The 20,938-nt window shown below is 42.6% G+C and overlaps 1 protein-coding gene across 1 annotated transcript; it reads right to left on the bottom strand.

The window, feature by feature from the left end:
* Positions 1–10,224: 10,224 nt before the first annotated feature.
* FST (follistatin) lies at positions 10,225–17,486 on the bottom strand. Its single transcript, XM_009905062.2, has 6 exons — positions 16,915–17,486; positions 14,477–14,668; positions 13,830–14,048; positions 13,242–13,466; positions 11,965–12,195; positions 10,225–11,235 (listed from the first exon to the last, which is right to left on the bottom strand). Exons 1-6 carry the CDS (start codon positions 16,994–16,996, stop codon positions 11,153–11,155), a joined length of 1,032 nt encoding a protein of 343 aa, XP_009903364.2. The 5' UTR covers positions 16,997–17,486; the 3' UTR covers positions 10,225–11,152.
* Positions 17,487–20,938: the final 3,452 nt, after the last annotated feature.

Genomic DNA, 20,938 nt, shown 5'->3' with positions numbered 1-20,938 from the left:
AAATCAAGTTCCTTCTTTCTAGTACCTCCCCTTTTTATAGTGTTGATAATAATGACTTCTATTGATTTCTTAAAATTTTATCTACTTGAGTTGATTTGAAAGTTGTTGGATCTCATGTACCAAAATGTTTAGGAAAAAAAAAATAAAATAGGAATGCATACATTAGAAAAATGTGTGTTTCAGATTCAGGGGCTTCTGCTCAAAATCATTGCTGTTCTCTTCCTGGGAAACATATTACAGTAGGCACATGTATCTTTTTTAGCTGTGCTTTATGAACCAAAACTTGGAAGTTGAGCTCTCTGCTGAGTTATGGTTATTAACATTCTGAAACAAGTAGATTTGGAAGAAATTTCACAAGCACAAACTATCCCATGATTTCATTAAAATAAATACTGCCCATGATCCTCCTCAGATGTAGTATCAAGAAGGAGCTTTCTGCCTGTATGTGACTGTACACGTGTTAATTCTGAGAGCTAAATGTGAAATCCAGCGCTCAGGGATGCCATGTGGATAGCTGATACTCTCTGAGGAATTTGGGCTTCAAAAGCTGTTGTATGGATTATTCACAGCCATGCCTTTTTCTCCCTGCTTGTGACAGAAAATATATGGGTGGAATATTTGCATCAATAATTAATCCCAGTATAAATCAATTTAAGTTACTAATACATGAGAAACAGACATGTCACTACCAAAAATCAACTGTTAATGCATCTTCACTTACTGAAATGGCATGGTGCATATCACAAATACTCTATCACTAGCTACAAAATACTTCTCTAAGTGAAAAGTGAGGAATATTCTCCAGCTCTACCATGAAAGTTGTGGTCATAGCAAAGTCCATAGAGCATTAGATATAAGAAGATGCAACTCTTTATGTCTACTTCTTGGGGCTATTCAGAAATACATGATTTAGGAGCCTAAGGATTCAATTCACTTGTGTACACATAGGGATCTTCTTCCATTTAAAACTCATCAGGGTACCACAAGCTTCCTCATGGCGCTCTCAGGAGCTGCAGAAGAACTGTATCCTTTGGGAAGAGCAGCTTTAGACCAACAAGGATATCCTAGGGTGTCTTACATGACACTACGTGAGTGGTTACTGGCAACTGAACCTCAAATCTTCAAAGTCCAAATTCAATTCAAGTTTAGAATCTGTTCTTGAAGGTGTCTTTGCCACTTCTTCTAAGGAATGAAGTAGGACTTAGTCTTTCCTTAACCAAATATATTTATTCCTTGTCCAAAGATCATGAAGACAGTGAGGAATGACCCCTACTCACCCCAATAACACTGCAGAATCAGGCAAAAGCCATATACTTGGCTCCATCCCATGATGATGCTTTGGTGGTAAGGTCATGCTCACCTAAAAAATGGCAGAGGTAGGTGTGATTTCTTGAGGCCAATGATTGTGAAAGAAGTGGTCGTAGGAGTAGACTACAGCTACCAGTGGATATATATTTTTTAATGGTGGATATGTCTTCACTATGTTATGGGACTGATCTTTTCAAGATGTAGTACTCATAATTCTGAATTTAAGTCTCAAATCTCTCTTTATGTACCTGAGACCTCTACTTGAATCTGGCAGTAAATCAGTCTGAAATTACACTTAAGTCTCTGAGAAATATAGGCACTGTTGAAAACTTTATCCCTCAGCAGTGATTAAACTCATCATCCACATAGTGGTCTCACCTAGTAGCACAACATCAGTGCTTCCCGAGGTTTTCCCTCAGCAACCCTACTTCCAGGGTCACAACCCCACTTTCATTTTCACTTCCAGGCTTGTGGGCCCCAACTGAGGTCATGACCCTAACTTGGGAACTAGTCTATAACATATTGAAAAAATTAACATACCAGCCAGTAAATATATCAGCAAAACAAACCCATCCAGTCTACTCAAGACCCTGCACAGTCTGCCATCCTTAGAGGTCTTACCTGTTAAACATGGGTTTTTTAAACCATGTATCTGCTTGCAAGCTTTGCGTATGTGTTACTATTGTCTTGTAGTCTTCCTTTGTGCTATTTAGCTAAGTTTGGTGTTGACAAATATGTGCTAGCACTTCTGAAAATATGACCCTCTTTTTCTTGCTCATTCATATGTTGGAGGTGCTACTTAGATTTATTATTTGTGCATAATAGAGTTTGCAGTTATTGTGTGTCAGAAACAAGATCTGGAGAGTCTGCTGTTCCCACAGCTGGAGCAACACATACACATCTGCTAAAACTGCGGTGTAAATTGTATTGTCTTTAGCAATTAATCACTCGCACTGTATTCTACCAACTTTCCTCCGTCTTAACTCCTACTGTTCTTTACCTTCTTGTCCCTTGTCCTTCCTTTGTTGTCTTCAGTTCTTTTCTTTCGTATCTCCCACTTCATTTTCCACCTTAACAACAGGAGATGCTTCTTTATGGTGAGTGTGACAGAACACTGGAACAGGCTGCCCAGGGAGGTTGTGGAGTCTCCTCTGGAAACTTTCAAAACCCACCTGGCTGTATTCCTGTGTGACCTGCCCTACATGATCCTGCTTTGGCTGGTAGAGTTGGACTCAATGATCTAGGGAGGTCCCTTTCAACCCCTAACATTCAGCAATCCCATGATTGATTTTTTAATGTCTTCCATGGAAGTGCTAAGTTTGAATGTGGAGGAGCTGGTGCAAAAGTTCCTGCCTCCCTGGCAGAATGTTCTACCACTACCTCTTAAAGAACTTTACACAGGTTGTGAAAGTACACAGGCTATGAACTCGTAACATCTTCATTTTATAGTAGAGAGCTTATAACACTTCTGGCAAGGTCTGTTACTCAAAGGCACCAAGAAATCAGTATCAGAGAAGAATCTCCTATTTCGTGTGTTCCATGGTAGACTCCAAGAAACATGGCTAGCACAAGATATACCAGTAGATGGCACTTCAGTGTTCATAGCATTTCTTGTACATCTGAGGGTCTGATAAAAATGGACTTGTGTGTAGATTAGGTGGAAATGTCTCACTAATTAAGTGAAAATGTCTCACTAATAGCTGGTGTCATGATGGGCAGGAACAGTAAGGTATACTCACAGGTGATTTTAGGGTCCAAAGTATGTGTCTGAATGCGTGGCTCCAGAATTACAATGCAGCAACCCATCTGCATGTATAGATAAAATGGTATTAATACCAAGGACAGACCATAGTAAAACTAATTTTTTGCAGTGTGAGATAAATAGCTATTTACTTGTAGACTATCTGTGAAACACATCCAAACAGAGACACTGTATGTTCTAAAGTCTGTGTTACACTGTCCGTGCTGTGCATAGGCTGCAGCTAAATGCTGCAGGTTCTCTCTTTTATTCCAGACAGGAAAGTAGGGGTTTTGATCAGGATTCTGCTGGGGGCCCTGGCTAGATTTCACCCTGTCACTGCATGTGGTACTGCTTGCTAGGTTGCTGACAGTGATGAGTGCCTTTCAATTAGGGCTGAAGTTCCATCAGAGCCTGTAAGCAGAGAATGCCGGGGAGATTAATAAACAAATTGTCACAGCTTCCAGGCATGCTGGGTTGGGAAGTGCTACTCTTGAATTTATGGGCTGTGTAAATTTGGAGCTTCAGTTGTGTATCTTTATAGACATAGACTCAGTTTGTTTTTTCTTTCTCATAAAATTAATGAAAAATAATTTCTCTGGAGCTGAAGTACAAATGTGGAAATACTAAATATTTATATATGTTTTATGCCAAACATTTTAGACTTTTGCAGTTTTGGTGGAGTCACTATTTGAAACAAAGATTTTAAATACTCTGACTAAACCATCTGTATGGGGGTAAGATTGTGGGAAAGATCCCTGCAGGGCTCTTTTTTGTTGCTCCAGTGGGCATTTCCCATTATTTTTCCAAGTGTCTTGACTTGGGTGTTTGGGGTTTTTCTGCTTTTCTTGCTGTCTTGACCAGTCTAGCTGTTACTAGTTATTGTTTCTTTGAGAATTATTGTTAGCTCTATTTTTTTTTAAATTACAAATCTGAACAATACAATAGTTTTAAACTGCATTTTAACCTCTCTCTTACATTGTATTTACTTGATTTTGCTTAAAAGTGCGGCCAGAAACTTTTGTACATTTGCATGTATTTTCTCCATTACACATTCTGTTTAGCACGGATGAATATTCTAGTGAATAGATGTTGCATTCCTTGAAGAGCAAAGAAGATTCACCAAAAGTTAGTGGGGAAAATTGGGAAATTTTAGGATCATTTAAGGGAAAAACATATTAAAGAAGGAACATTCTATATTTCTGCTGACAGTCACATCCAGCAGCTGTGGTGTTATGATCGTTCCTTCAATGTCTCATGAGGGAATTGTTTCTTTTTAATCCTTTCTGATTTTGGAGTCTGTAAGACTTAGAAGTGGATGGCATGGGATCTTCATGGGATCATTGGACAGTTCATCTTGGAAGGGATGTCAGGAACTCATTTGCTGGGTTGTCCTCATGGACAAAAAGGTTTGCCCTATACCTGGTTGGAACTTCTCTTGTTTCAACTTACGCCTGTTTTTTCTTGTCTTGCTACCATGCACTGCTACAAAGAGCCTGGCTCTGCCCACAAAATGACCTGCTCATAGGTGGAAAAGGCTACTCTGAGACGTCCCCAAAGTCTTCCTTTCTCCAGACAAGAGCAACTCCATCTTTCAAGCTCCTGTGGCAGGACAGGTGCTCCAGCATCTGAACTTCTGCTGGGCTCACTTGTCATCAGTGCCAACTTTGTCTGCATAGTCCAAGGACTTGCTAACTGCCTGTCTGGCTTATCTACTTAGCTTGCCATGTGACGTCTTTTAGCAATGCTTCCCGTTTATAAATCAAATGGTAGGATATTTTGGTGTCTTCTGAGTGTTTCTAACAACAGCCACCCACCAACATCATCCTTGTAGTTCCAGGTGCCTCCTAAAATATGAAGTGATTGAAACTTAAAATGAAGAGTACATAACATGAAGCTCAGCAGAAGGCTGATAGGGACACTTATTCAAATAAATGCATTCTAAATTGCTAATTGTTCCTATGTAAAACTGTATTTTTGCATATAAGCATGCTACAAAGGGCAAGAACTTTATTTTTAAAATGCTACTTTTGCTGTGAACCTGTAACATGCTATGAAAAATAGTTACAACATTCATTTTTAAGTACTTTAAAACCAGGTGAGTAAAATACAGTTCTTGAATGTGAGTTCTGTGGTTTCATTCTGAGGAATTCTGAGTATCGGTAGACCTCTCTGAAGCACTGAGAGTTTCAGATGCTATTACTGAGTATCACTGGTGGAAATTCAGGGGCCTTTACCCATTCAAATCAACACTGGGCCACCTTGGTGAACCATGCACCATGAAGGAAGACTGATTAACTGTTATCAAAGTCCAGAGTTCCTTCTTGGTTTTTCTGACAACTTAGTACTCTTCTACCCCATGGTGAAGACGAGCAAATCCATTAAACATGAATCTACCTGTTAATTACAGGAAAATTAATCATATGTGGTTTTAGTTCCAAATCGGTCTCCGAGTGGAACATTCTGGCTTGCACTTTGGTTTCATGTCATATTTCTCTACTGTGTGATAATAGAATTATCTGCATTATTTAGAAGTAATGAATGAATTTGAATTATACAGATGATCCCACCAATGAATGTCACCAAAGTCCAGCCACCAGGTTCCATTGTGTGTTTATGTCTGTCTAGGAAAAGAAAAACCCAAACCAAACAACCACCCCAAAACCAACAACAATGACAACAAAAAAGTTAACTTGTACATACTATTTTTCATAAATTACCTGCAAAATTCATGCTGTCATAATGGGTGAAAAGGCTGTGGAAGTACAGAAATATCAAACCAAAAATTAATTACCTTATCTTCAGGGAGTTATGACTTTAAAATCCGATACCTTGTGAACCCCTTGGTCTGTGCACGAATGTTATGCTTCAGCAGAAAGCATGGAATCCTAGTTCTTCAAAGGGATAAGATACAGATGTTTCTGTACTGGTGATTCATTGTATAGTAAAATGTCATTGTCTAGAGAACTGCTCTGCATGCTGAAATTTAATTTCACCTGATTCCCATTTGGAGGGGAAGAAGGAAACATTTTAATGTCATAAAAAAAGGAATGGCAGCTGTTTGAAATTTGCTGAGAGGCTTGGAATGTAGTTTTAGTTGAGATGTATCAGCAGACAGAAAGCGAGCAAAGAGGTAAAAGGTGCAAAAGAGGTCCATGATACTGTTCATAAGTCTGTCATACGAACACAGCTATCAGGAACACATTTGAATGTGATCAAAATTGTGTAAGCTTTCTTGCATGTATTGCGCAGACAGATGCATTTGGGAACCAGGGCTTTAGAGGCAATATTCTTATCATTCAACTGCCTCAGCTGGCTCTCTTAGAATTAAACTGATTTTATTTAAGTGCTAGAATATGGGTTTCTGTTTTCAAATATACACTCTCCACTCTGTGTTACTGTGTCTGCATTTGTGAAAGGAGTTCACAGGCCTGGGATTCAGTACCAAAGTGTATTCCATGGTGAACTACAGGGGTTTCAGAAATATGATTTATAGCAAGAGGAATATGTATTCCAGACAACAGAAAACACTGAAGATAAAGGTATTTCTGAAAATGTATTTGTATTCTAGCTTTAGGAGCTTGTGCAAGATGGTTTCAGAGCTGGAAATCACTTTTTTGTACTTACACACCCAGACATTTCTGTTTCTTCATTTAAACATCACGCAGGATAGCCTGTGCATTAAATCAGACCAAAGCACAACTAGGAGGGGGGGGGGGGGGGGCAAAAGTGGAGTTCAGGACCTTGCTTAGACTGGGGTAATTAGGTCTACATTCCCACTTCCAAGGAAGTTCCCCTTAGAAGTAAAGACTCTGCTGTTTTAACTATGACTCAGTTTAGAAAAAGATGTGGGATTTGTAGTCTTGATTTAAGTAGAGAGTTAAACATGATTTCATAGCTCAAGGATGGAGGCATGCACTTACTGGGTCAAGGAGGAGGGGAGGCAACCTGGATTCTGGCCCCTGCTTCAAGCACTATTTATGTATGTTACTCAATTACAAATGCAAAATATGTAGGCAGCCCCTAGGGCACGAACCCAGGACTTCCTCTTCAAATGGAGCACCTATTAGGGTTGCAAATTATCTCTCAATGAATATTGCTTCCTCTCCATTATAGAAGTATGGCTCTGGCAAGCATAGCAGACAGTTCTGCATCCTGCGCTTTACCTAGAGCTGGTGGTGGATGGAAAGATCTCTTCAGGAAGAGACTGGCAGTGAACCTGCATCTCTTACTTCATGGCCAGTCACTAGTGGTGTCCCCCAGGGATCAGTTCTGGGCCCCATACTGTTCAATATCTTTATTGATGATCTGGATGAGGGGATTGAGTCAGTCATCAGTAAATTTGCAAATTACACCAAGTTGGAAGAAGATGTTGATGGGTTAGAGGGTAGAAGGGCACTCCAGAGGCACCTTGACCGGCTGGACAGATGGGCAGAGTCCAACTTGATGACATTCAACAAATCCAAGTGCCGGGTGCTGCACTTTGGTCACAACAACCCCATGCAGAGCTACAGGCTGGGGTTGAAGTGGCTGGAGAGCAGCCAAACAGAAAGGGACCTGGGGGGTACTGATTGACAGCCATCTGAACATGAGCCAGGTGGCCAAGAAGGCCAATGGCATCCTGGCATGCATCAAGCATAGTGTGGCCAGCAGGAGCAGGGAAGTCATTGTGCCCCTGTGCTCCACACTGGTTAGGCCACACCTTGAGTCCTGTGTCCAGTTCTGGGCCCCTCAATTTAAGAAGGACATTGAGCCTCTTGACCATGTCCAGAGAAGGGCAACGAGGCTGGTGAGAGGTCTCGAGCACAAGCCCTATGAGGAGAGGCTGAGGGAGCTGGGATTGTTTAGCCTGGACAGAAGGGGAGGCTCAGGGGAGACCTTGTTGCTGTCTACAACTGCCTGAAGGGTGGTTGTAGCCAGGAGGGGGTTGGTCTCTTCTCTCAAGCAACCAGCACCAGAACAAGAGGACACAGTCTCAACGCCTGAGGAAGTTTAGGTTTGAGGTGAGGAGAAAGTTCTTCACAGAGAGAGTTGTTAGCCATTGGAATGGGCTGCCCAGGGAGGTGGTGGAGTCACCATCTCTGGAGGTGTTCAAGAGGGGATTGGATGTGGCACTTGGTGCCATGGTTTAGTAGTCATGAGGTGTTGGGTGGCAGGTTGGACTTGATGATCTTTGAGGTCTCTTCCAACCTTATTGATTCTATGATTCTATGAACAAGTATGAAGCCTTATCTACAAGTATGATATGAAGTATAATGTTGGCAGCTGTGCTACCAAAACCACTGAACACATTTCTGGGAGAAAGTCTCTGGGGCTGTTGTGCTTCCTGATGTAGTTGATATCTGTTAGGCATGCTCAGAAGACACCATATGGAAAATCTTAGGAGATGCCTCACTTGTACATCACAGGCAGGCTTTGGTGCAAGATATGTTTCAAGATTTTCATAGGTGTGAAAACAGAAGTAGCAATGGGAAATCAGTGGCAGAACTTTTAGAAAACTTATCAGCAAAAAAACTGGTATAGAGTTCTGTGGCCATTTCATAGACATGGGCATGCGTATGCACAAAGATAGGTTCCTGGCATTTTTGGAGCTTTGTTTTAATTCATCTGTCAGTGACTTTCTCAAAGTTATTTTGTAAACCAGCAGCAGGACATAAAGATAGAACCCCAAAATCCTGCTCTGCTACAGTGTCTGTGTAAGATAGATAATAAATCTACAATTAAAAATATTTTTTAATGGTTTTGATTTGTTGGAAATGAAGTGGCTGGTGCCTATCTGAATTTCAGAAAAATCTTCCCTGATACTTTCCATATCTATTAAACATTTTGTCTCTGTTGTTGCCATGTGTTTATTTGTTCCTGGAGAGCTTTTCTGATAGGTTCTTTTCCCATCCTTCTGTTCTCCTGGACTCTGTTTTCTTTCATTCTAGGTTTTGTTCACTCACGAGACCAAAATCCTGCTCCCTTCCATCCTCTCATTATGTATTTCCTTCCAAAGAGACTACTTGTGTAAACGAAGGAATAGGAGGATGAAGGGCATAATTCTTTTGGCCATCATTTTGCATACAATCTTATAAATGCATGCTTGTAGTTTTTATCTATTCTTAAATGAATAAAAATATATTTACTTTGGACAATGTTAAGTAATCCATAATAAAATAGAGTTAACAATAAAGAATGTAAAGAAGACTGTCGGAGGAACAGCCTTTAAATGCGATGTGTATTTAAACAAAACAGCTAAGTCAACTTCTATAGTCAAAACTTCAGCAAAGTACTTAAAACACCACTGGGTAAGGTGCTTAAGCACATTTTCAAGTTTTATGCAGCATGGGAAGCATGACCTTATCTGGGAACACAGCGTTAAGACAGGTAGCATAAAACAGGATTTTGATCCCTGCTGTGCTTATGACCATTATTGTTCCTCAGTTCATTGTATTAGTATCTACTCTTAAAAGTGTGCCCAGTCTGAATATTACTTTGCCAAAAAGAATTCACTTTCCTTGTGGAGGAAAATGATTTGTAAGCGATAATGTACACCTTGACAGTTTGGTTTGTTGTTTGGTTTTTTTGTGCGTTTTGTTCTTATTGTTGTACATCTTCAATTTGTATAAATAGGTCATGTTTTGTTTTTTTCTTACTGGTCCTCTAAAATGGTGACAGAACTTCAACTCCTGTAGCATGCATCTGAAGCTTAACAAAAATTCAGATGTGTATCCAATCCCTGCCCCTTTTGCCCCCCAGAATTAGACAAGAAATGGCAGGCTCTTTATTCAGAGGATGGAGAGGGAAACAAAAATGTTGAATCCCTACCCCCTCTATCACTGTACTTGGAGTTAAAATTACTTAGTATCAATGAAATGGAGACCTTGGTCCTGTCTGGGGAAGAAAAAAAAAAATAAAGGAAAAAGAAAAAAGAAAGGATTTCAAGATCATCTGAAAGCTTTGACCTTAAGCAGTGTGTTTCACTGTTACACTGTGCACAAGCTGCCTTTCCCCTGATCGTCATTATGGCTTTTTTTGCACTAGAGGGTCAGAATCATTTAGAAGGAAAAAAGGAGTGTTGCCTTTAGGGAAAATTCCTTTTTTTTTTTTTTTTTATTATTATTTTTCACTCATCATTTATTTACAAATACACATTATAACTTTTATATACATTGCACATTTACATGGTAGAAAAGTACAAAACTATATATTTAAATGAATTTATATTTAACTCACCATGTTTGAAAATACAAAAGTTGCGTCAGAAAAAAGTGTTATGAAAAGCAAGAAACTTGAACAGGTAAAGCTTTGATATAACTTTTAATGACACAATGATTGGGAAATGAAAGCTTTGAAAGTGGTACTGCAAGACCATCTTAAAGGAAACACTTGGTAAAACATTTATGCATGTTACAAAAAATAAAGCAATAAAAATAAAACCTTTATTCTTATTACAGTTAACGCTGTGGCTATTAACAACCTTAATAATTCTATTTCTTTGGGTCCAAAATTCTTATAGTATAGTATATATGCTCAGAACATTGAGATCACTTCAGTACATGGTAGAGGAAAGTGGAAGAAGTTTCCTTAAAGATTGCCTCACTGTACCTTGGAAATACATTTAATTGAGTTACAATGCCTTTTGGTCAGTCAAGATTCCTTGTAAACAAAAGCCAGAGGGATCTTTTATGTACAGAACCAGCAAGAAGAGAATCCAATAAATAAACATAACAGAAACTGACATGCAAGTTTGTTAAAGTGGAAAGGAGTTAACATCAGTGTAACAAAGAGATGAGTTCATGTGGGTAAGCTCCAAGGAATGAACTTCTATAGTTTACAAGAAAAAAAGAAAAGCTTTACTTTACAAGCAAGAGACCTCACAATAAATAACACTGCTCTTCCCGTAACGAATAAATTTCTTAAAAAAAAAAAAAAAGGTGTACAGTCAACCAGACATTTTATGTATAAATTATAAAACATGACACAGTATAAATAAATGTCTACGAGACTCAACTATATGTATACTTTTTTTTTTTTTTCTCCCCAAAATAAATAAGCATACACTTATTTACAGTATGGACATTGATTTCATGCCCATTGGCTGTTCCAATAGTGATGGAGGTTTTACCACTCTAGAATGGAAGATATAGGAAAGCTGTAGTCCTGGTCTTCATCTTCCTCTTCATCTTCTGGGTCTTCATTAATGGCTAGATGGGGGAATACAGGGGAGCTGTTGTTTAAATAAGGACAACAACAGCGCAGAAGCAGCTCAGTGCATGTTTTCAAAGCCCTCTGAACAGCCGTAATACAGCGTTGCATTTTATGCGACTTGTAGTGAGATGCTCTTTGGCATCTGCTGTTATGCAATAAGGTTTTATTACACATAATCTATGAAGTCATAACTGCAGAAAGTTCTGAAGAATCAATGGCTCAGGTTTTATTGGCAGATTCCTGAAATCAAATAAAGAGCGCTCTGGTGTTCTAGGTTAACTGCTTTGTGTCCTTCATTCAGTTAGTAGAGGCAACTGTGCAGAGCCAGATGCCTGCGTGCTACCATTAAGCTTGTTCTTTTGGACCAAGTTCGAGTTTTTCCAAGTGTTAATAAAGTAATCAGTGAAGCACAGGAGAGCAGACAAAGTAGAAAAAAAACAATAGAATCACTAGAATTACACTCTTAGGGTAGCCCCTTTCTGACAGAATGACTTGTCCTCAGAATATCCCCAAAACTCCATTTGAATGCCAACTGGTTGTTGGAAGTCTATTGCATTATATCAGTAATCAAAGTGTGTGTGCGACAGATACATACTTATACGACATCAGCACTGTGTCTTGAATCTCTACATCAAGCTTTCTTATGTTTGAAGGTGTAAGTCTTCATTACCTAGGAATTGGCCTTCAGAAGCTTTAAGTGTCTGCAGAGCTAAAATTTCACTTACAGTTGCAAGATCCAGAGTGCTTTACTTCTAGAAGCACGCCCATGGAGCAGGCTGCCTCTTTCATGGCACACTCGCTTGGGTAAGTTGTGTTATCGCTGGCACAGACTGCCTCGTCTGACTTGCTTTCAGGGCACTGCTCATCACAGAGGGCACAACGACCTCTGCCAACCTTAAAATCCCACAAGCACTTCTTCCCAGCACTGCACTGAATGTCTTCACAGGATTTGGCTTCTAAAAATATACACAAGATACTGGAAGTAAGTAAAAAGACACAGAAAAGAAGAAAAGCAACAACAAACAACTCCAAGCTCTCTCTCCCCTGATAACCATGAATAGATGAAGCTCACATGCAGTGGATGTGGTGACACTTGCTGATTTTGTTCAAGCAAGTAGTCCCTTGATCACCATTGCTTGTGTGTATGTGAGGGAGGAAAGACAGCTGTGCCAGCAGAGTTTGGTGCTGGGAATGCAGACTTATATTTGCCTATTGTACATGACTTTCCTGTTCCATTTGGTAACAGTGGAAATTCAGTTCCCCAAATTAGTGACAAGTGCAGAATTTGCTAACATATTCACCATTTCTAAATCAATTATTTTTATACTAATCCACATAGAATAGTTGTCTACAAGATTGGAAAGAGAATTCACCTCAACCTATGCTAACTAAAAGCAGCCCTATAGTTCCCCACATCCACCTTGCAGTTTTGGGGAGCAGAGACTGTCCTAAAGATGCTTCCTTGTAACACACTTTGCTATCAGTCCTTTCTGGTAATAAAAGTACAAAGTGTCAGGATGCCCAGAGATTATTTTCTTCTGTTCACCTACTAAATATCTCCAAACTCTGTAATACTTTTAAAGACGAAAAAAGTGATGAGATGATTCCAATTAGGTTAGTGCAAGTTTTGCCAAGACCTCTTGAAGGCAACAGTTTCTAGAAATCCAGATCCACTGAATATTGAGACTTTGTTATGCCGTAACTGTGTCATCAGCTATGTAATGGTGAGTACTTCTCTGTTGGAAATTAATGTCAGCACCCACAGTGACAGCAAGAGAAGTAGGATTGGGCCCTTTACTCTCTCATCCCATCTGCAGTCTTTTCTGGATCAAAGCTCATCCTGACTCTCCTTTTCCTAAAGTGGAGTACTAGTCCAGGCTGCTGGAACTCTCTCCTTTTCCCCAGCATTAGCCACAACCACCCAACTGCATGCACTGTATTCTGAAATAGCTGGTGGAGGAAGAAGCTCCCTCCACCCTTAAGCTCTGACTGAGATACTTACTGATGCATTTTCCTTCATAGGCTAATCCAATGGATCTTCCCAGTAGGCAGGTAGCTTTCCTCAGGTGGCAGGCACTGGCATAAGTTATGCCATCATTCCCACACAGATACTGTTCAGGGGAGGTAGGCTCTGGGCAAATTCGATTACATGTCACGCAGTAGGCATTATTAGTTTGATCAACCACACATGTGGAGCTGCCTGGGCATAAAACATCCCTACAGGTCTCTGAAATAAAAACAGAAATACACAGTGATTAATAAGAGATCCCAAAGCCCCAATGAGGAGTGAAATGGGTGTCATAATGAAACAAATGATAAGATAAAAGCTATAAGCAGTTTCATGCATTTAAAGGGTCAGTGAAGGAAATGTGCCCTTCTCAGGGCAGCTGGTAGGACTCAAATGCTGCAAGACTGTGGGGAACCCTCAATCCAGATATGTCTGTATTTGTTGAGCATAGTTTAGTTACTGTCTCCCAGCATTTAGAACACTGGTTCCTGTGGGGAAGTACCTCCAACAGCTCCTCCTCCCTACACTCAAACACACACACTTTGTCATTGGAGGGAGATCACATTAGATTTGCAAACCTACTTTTGCATTTGCCCTGATACTGGACTTCAAGTTCAGGCTGTTCTTTACATCTGGCTTTGAGAAGGGCACACTCGTTCCTGTAGGTTTTCCCATCTAAGCCACACACAGGGCCCTTCCAAGTGATATTAGAGCAATCCGGAGCACAAACACACCGAGGTTTGTTCTTCTTGTTCATTTTACATTTCTTCCCGGGTCCACAGTCCACATTCTCACATGTTTCTGATGGAAGGAAAGAGGCACCACTTTAGTACTGAGCGTGCAGAACAGACCTGGTGTCAGAACTGATTAAAAAAAAAAAAAAAAAAAAAAAAGAGAGAGAGAAGATTCTGTGACCCCAGAGCATAAAGAGAAAACACCTCTCCTTCCCTCCAGGAAACACTACTAGAGGGAAATTCCCGCCTCCAGTGAGGGCAGAAGGGGAGAGGAGGTCGCTCCACTCCTCCCCGCGATGTGCAGGGCGGCTGAGCAGAAACAGGGGTTACCTTGCTGATCCTGGTGCTGGTACGAGACGCCCCTCAAAGCCCTACCGAGGAAGGAAGTGGGTGGACCACGCTTCCCCTATTTCAGCTCAGTCCCCGCTCCTCCTCCGTCAGCCCATTACCCGCCTGAACCTCTCTGCACGGAGCAGCTCTCCAGCACTCCCTCACCTTTGCACGGGATGCAGTTTGGGGCTCCCCCATTAAAAATCATCCACTTGAAAAGCGTGTTGTCGTTGACATCCTCTTCCGTCCACGAAGTGGTCAGGCGGCCGGTTTTGCAGCACTCCTCCTTGCTGAGGTCGGTTTTGTACAGGACCTGGCAGCGGCCGTTCCGCGCCTGCCGGAGCCAGCAGTTCCCAGCTGGGGGGGAGGGGGGGGGAGGGTGGGAGACCCAGCCGGATCAGTGGCAGTCACCACTGACCCAGACACAACACGTGCGCCTTGCAATTACTTTTACTAGACTGTTTAGTTTTATTTGTCCCATTTCATAACCCGCAGCTACTCCATCCCATTTGGGAGAGCAGTTTAAAAACAAAACAAAATCCAAACCACAGAAAAACAAACCGAAAAAAAAAAAACCACCCAGCCCTAAACCAAATCCCAAACCAAAACCCCAAAATAAAAATAAAAACAAATAAACAAACAAGAGCAACCCAAAACTCCACACCACCAAACAAAACCTAGCAGCCCCCTCCCCCCCCCCAAAAAAAAAACAAACAACCCACAAACAAAAAAACCCAACAACAAAAAACCCCCAACCAACCGAAAAAACGCCAACCAAAATCCCACAGAAAAGAAATGACCCAATCCAAACAGGACGAGGCAGTTTTTGGAGGTATTTATTCCATATGAAGAGCAGAAGGAACACTGCCGGCACGTGACATAATCTTGAAAAGGATGTGCATTTAAAAGGAAATAAAAAGAAAATAGTGCTTGCAAATTCTTTCCTCCTCCCCCTGCCCTCTCCTCCTCACCGCGGCTGCACAGCAGCATTGTTTTAGTGCAGCGTAGAGTTTTAGTCCCAGCCCATTTTGCAATCTGCACGAATTGGGAATATTTGCTGTTAGAGAAGTCTTTCGAAATCTCCACGTTCTGCTGTTTCTATTAACAAATGTGTTTCCTTCACTAATGTAAGTCAGCAAAGCTCAAAAAAAAAGTGAGTAAAGTACATAAAATGCAAGGGCACATAGAGTAGGAGGTCCCTATAGAGTTGTAAAAATCGATCAAGCCGGAAAAGTTATAGGTGGCATCTCTCCCGCAGGCATTTCAGAGGAAAGTACACTGTCCTTAGACCGGATAGAGTGGGTTTTGTTGGGGGAAGGTTGCCTCTTCCCTTCCCCCCCCCCCCCCCCCAATAGTATCCCTGTTATTTGTGGAGTCAAGCCAAGAACATTAGTCCAAGCAACTCCCCCTTTTTTAGCTGGAGAGTTTTGGTTGGGATGAGTCTCTCGTGAATAACCAATGTGACTTCTCCAGCAACTCAATACCAATTTATTCTGGTGCTAATCCAGCCAAGCCTTGATCCTGCCTTCTTCCTCCGATGGGAATGTACCGCTGTAAGGGGTCAGGATCAGCTAGCCGAGACGCCGCTGAGTGCCGGGGAAGATCCTTCCTTCTGCTCTTCCCCCAGCCCCCCCACCCCTTTTCTGTTCCCTCCCTCCCTTCTTCCCCCCCTCCTCCCCCCTCCCCCCCTAAAAATAATTGAACAAACAACGCCCTTAAAAAAAAAAAAGTTATGTGTTTTACAGTTTCTTGCATTACATTAATGTATGCTCTATCTCGGTAGTGAGGGAGAAAAGAAAAAAAAAAAAAAGGAAAGAAACCCATAAAATAAGCAATGGTAAGACATCCAGGTGGTGTTTGGAACATGGTCAAGATAAGGGGGGAAAGCCCCAAAACTGAAAAAATCAGTATTCCCTTGTGTCGAAAGAGGGCTCCTAAGAGTTGTCAATATCAGGTTTGGGTTTATTTTGTATGCATGGGAAGGAAAAAAAAAAAAAAAGCCTCGCTCAAAAACCTCAAACCCAAACCAACCACTGTATTGAAACATACTCTTCAGTGCAGGAGAATTTACACTACCATTTCTTAAAAAAAAAAAAAAAAGAGAGAGAGAGAGAGAGAGGGAGGGAGGATGAAATCCCAATATTACAAGACTGTCCAGAAAATTGCCACTTACAGGTTTCTAAAAATGTCAGCTTTAATAGTGGGGTCCCCCATCACTACCTCTCCTTCCGTCGGGTAAGCGAAATAAAAATCTGAGCTAAATTACCAACAAACTTTGAGCACTTATTTGGGAGCCGAGACTGGGAAAGTTCCCTTGCGATGCTGCTCTTTGCTTCATGCTGCATAATAACAATAAATACCAAAAAACATCCTCATCAGTCCTATATCCCTATGAAGAACAGTGCGAAATTCCGATTAAAAAGGAATTTAAATAACACCTCTGCACCTTGGTGCAAAGCAATCCCATGCCCACAGTTAACTTCTGTCTGTTGGACCTTGGAGAGAGGCGTTTAACACCGCAAGCAAACTAAAGCATGCCCAAAACCCAGAAAACAATAGTAATAATAGAGAAGCATATCTGCAAATAAACGATCTGGTCTTACCCTGTACTGTGTGATCTTCCATGAAGTAGCACAGAAACATCAGGAGTAAGAGCATGCCCGGGTGGATTCTCTGATTTAACATCCTCAGTACAGCAGAGTGAGAGACACACACAAACAGCGTGACGGGGAGTAGGGAGAGGGAGCGAGCACTAGCCAGCCTGCTTATGATCGCTCTATTGAATGAACGTCAGGCTCTGAATGCAGTCTCTCTTTAAATCTATACGGGGGTCCTAGCTGTCTGCGGTGGGCGGTCTCCTAATGTGTGTGTGTGTCTGCTCGGGGGTGGGGAGATTTAAAAAGTTCAGTGTGAATCAGGTGACATTTTCCACCTTCTGGAAACCCTCTCCAATGATCTGCTCTAGGTGCACGCACACACAGGCGCGCACCCAGGGCGCGCACCCGCGCAGCCCCACGCCAGCCCTGCGCGGCGGAGCCGCCGGAGATCTTGATGCAGCGCAGTAGCGAGAGGCAGCCCCGGCAATCCCGCGAAGCCGCCGCGCCCGGGAGCCTCCCGCACCGCGAGGGCTGCAGACCCACGGGGGTCGGGGACGCCTTAGGGGCGCCTCTCGTTCGTCACCCCCTGGGGCGCCGGCCGGGGCGCGGAGATGGGTGAGAAGCCTGCCGGGGTGCGGAGTGAGGGCAGCGTCGCCCGGCTGGCCGGCCGAGGTCAGCTCCGCGACCGCGAGGCGCTGTCGTCCGCGTTCCAAAGTGGCTCCAGAGAACAAACCCCGCTCCCCGCACTTCCGACGGGCGGGAGGCGGCTGGCGTACACACTGCTAGTTCGGCGGGACTCGGACCCCCAAAAAGGCCATAACCCAATTAACCCGCCGACCAACCCCAAACCTGGAAAACAAAACAAAACATTAAAAAAAGCCCAAACCAAAACGAAAACAACAAAAACAAACAAACAAACAAAACCCAAATCAAATCAAAGTTTAATACCTAGAACTGTGACCAAATGACAGCCTTTTCACTGGGAGCCTGGGAGGACGAGACGGGAATGGGGGCGACGTAGGCGGTCTTCTTTCAGAATCAGAAAAGATTGCAACATCGATAATGAACTTCTAGGGCACTAGTTTATTAAGCACAGTCTGGTATTATTCTCCCCTTAGAAAAGTTGGCGGTCTCTCATTTATAACATTTTTTGGCACCGCTCAATGAAACTGAGTAGGCGATATTTCCTTTTATACAAAACGATTACTTAACGGAAAATGGTATTGTTTATTCAAAAGCTGCCTTTTTAATTTCGATTCTTTCGCTTTTCTGAGCCACCAAAGCACAACAGACTGCGAAGTATGCAGACAGGAATGCCCGGACAGTGCCGGGTCAGGGGCCGGTGCGCCGCGGCCGCCCGCGCCCTCCGCCCAGCCCTCCCCACACCCCTCCTCTCCACTCCCGCCCTCTGGCTCCCCCCACCGAACGCCCCCTCCCCACAACTGCAAATAACTCAGTGATAACAGATTTTTTTCCACCAACTGCAGAAGATAGTGCTAATCTTTTAATAAAAGATCCCATTACAATGGGATCTGTCTGGACAGACCATAATAGATCCAGAAATACAGCCGTGCTAATATTAGAAGACAGTTGTTTGGGTGCCTCAGACCGGGCCCTGGTCCTGCTTTGAAAGTGGGCATGAATCACAATGTCCCTCGATACCACCTGCGGTCACACGCATTAAGAAGCAGACTGGTAAATGATTGACCTCGCCGCACTTTTGTTTAGTTTTGTTTTGTTTTTGTTTTTATTATTATGATCATTGTCCTGAGCAGCGCCGGGGCATTTTGAGCACTTCAGAAGCTCCGGGACTCCACATCCTTTTTAATCTTTTCCTAAATTGGTGGCACTCTCTCTCTTCCCCGCCCCCCCACCCCGCTCCCCGGAGCAGCGCTAAAGCAGGGTTGCTTAGTGCCCTCTAACGGCAGGCGACATTAACAAACAGCAGCAAAACGCTTCTCACCCCCGAGCCACAAATTAACGGCCAATTTCAAAACCTGCCGAGACGGGGGGCGGAAGCCCGTCTGCCCTCGCCGCGCCCCCCTCGGGCGCCCCTCTCCCGAGTTCTCCCCTCCGCCTTGCCCCGCCTCGGGAAGCAGCATGGCCCCTTCTGGGCAGCGCCGAGGCCCAGCCACCTCTCACCCCAGCGCGGGTGGCCCGGGGCGGGGGGTACTAAGGGGGTCCCGGCGGCGGCGCGGAGAGCGCCGGCGGCGGCGGCCGAACCAGGAGGAAGCGCAATACGAGCTGTGCCGCGGCAGCAGGCTCACCTTGTCTTACTCAGTTTGTGTGTGTCATTTAGTAACTGGCCCACGCAGTGTTTATCCTGATAATGTTTTCAATTATAGAGAGGCATTTTCAGGCCGTATTCCTGGAAATGAGGTGCTGGATGGGTCGATAACGTTTGCACATGTGCTTCATGCGTGCATCATCGGGAGATCAATATGATTGCACTGGTATGGAGATTTGTATCACACCTGTTCTCTGACATCAGATAGAAACAGCTGCTGTTTCTTTTATTGTGGTTTTTTTTTTGTGTGCCTTCACTCCTCCTCCCCCCCCCCCCCCCCCCACCCCCCCCCCCCCCATTTTAAATACTAAATATTTGGGTTTTATGTAACAACTTGTCAGAGATACATTGTATAATCAGAAATGCTTTCATCTTCCTCACTTCGTGCCTCCCTGTACGACTTCCCCACCCCTTTCTGCTTTGACAATCACATTTAAATTACCAAAAAACAATAGGGTGGATCTGTAATTGAATTGTCAAGCAGCGCACAAAAAGAGTGCTGTTCTCAGCATGACAGGTTTTAGAACTTCTTTCTACCAAGACGTGTACACATTTTAATATAAGGTTTTGGACATGAATCTAATCTTTGCAACTGGCCATGATCTTGGAATAATAAAGCTTTTTAAAAATTCTGCATATACAGACATCTCAAATTTTGCTAAGTCTAGATTTAGCTCTCAAATGTACATAAAATGTATGTCTTTGTCTTACCTGTAGCATAGTTGACAGAATCTATGGTACAAAATATTAAGTGGCTGCTCTCTGAGGAAAATTGAATCAAAAATACCGGGTAGGAGGACAAGTAATCCCCAAGTGTAACCTCATGTGATATGTGCTATTAACACACACACACATACCTACACATATGGGAAATATTTGATTTGTCATAAGTACTAGTATAATGTATTTCCTTTTACTCATTTCCCTTCAACATGCTGCCTCTTGGATAGAGGAGTGCTTGCTTGTGTCAAGAGTTGACCACATCAGGACCCTCTTTTTGACAAGGAGCATGTCTGCATAAAGTTTTTTGAGGATTCCAAGCAAAACTTTTAAGAGATCTGTGTTATGGGTGAGTGAAAATGGGAAGGCCTATATGGCGTTTCCTGACTTAACATTCAGGGGAAAGACTCAAAAAGACTCAAACACCTTCCTGTGATCCTGGATGTATGCATCATACCATGTGGTTTCTCCCACAGACCAAGTACTCAAATAAAGGTAGAACGTCCTCTTCTGGTAGAAGACTTGTTAGCCTCTTTTGTTTCCATCCAATTAGTTCTCATAATCACAAAAATAAAGGAAAACTGCACTTTTTTAAATCTCAGATATCAGATTTAAGGACTTTTCAGACCAACATTGTACTGTTCCTGGTAAACCCAAGCTCCAAAACATATTAACTGAATTTTAATATTAATTAGTAGATGCACTGAAATTATCCCTACACATGAGTGTTAAATCTTGAGTTTATATGCTGCTGGTGAGTGTTGTGATTAGGAGATGAATACAGGTGTATTGAAGAGTTATTTTTGTTAGGTTTTGTTTGGGATGGCATTTAATAAGTCCAAGTGCCGGGTGCTGCACTTTGGCCACAGCAACCCCATGCAGAGCTACAGGCTGGGGTCAGAGTGGCTGGAGAGCTCCCAAACAGAGAGGGACCTGGGGGTGCTGATTGACACCCACCTAAACATGAGCCAGCAGTGTGCCCAGGTTGCCAAGAGGGCCAATGGCATCCTGCCCTGTATTAGG

Source organism: Dryobates pubescens, chromosome Z, assembly GCF_014839835.1.
Source record: "Dryobates pubescens isolate bDryPub1 chromosome Z, bDryPub1.pri, whole genome shotgun sequence".
Lineage (NCBI taxonomy): Eukaryota > Metazoa > Chordata > Aves > Piciformes > Picidae > Dryobates > Dryobates pubescens.
The sequence above is the reverse complement of the archived record's forward strand: the minus strand, read 5'-3'. Positions and strand labels throughout refer to the sequence as shown.

Excerpts from the sequence above, each read along its gene's own strand:
- FST (XM_009905062.2), bottom strand. The coding sequence starts at position 16,996 with ATGTTAAATCAGAGAATCCACCCGGGCATGCTCTTACTCCTGATGTTT. Across the intron at positions 13,467-13,829 it reads GTATCAGGGCAAATGCAAAA|AGACCTGTAGGGATGTTTTA; the intron begins GTAGGTTTGCAA and ends TTTTTATTTCAG. Across the intron at positions 12,196-13,241 it reads CTATGAAGGAAAATGCATCA|AAGCCAAATCCTGTGAAGAC; the intron begins GTAAGTATCTCA and ends GTATATTTTTAG.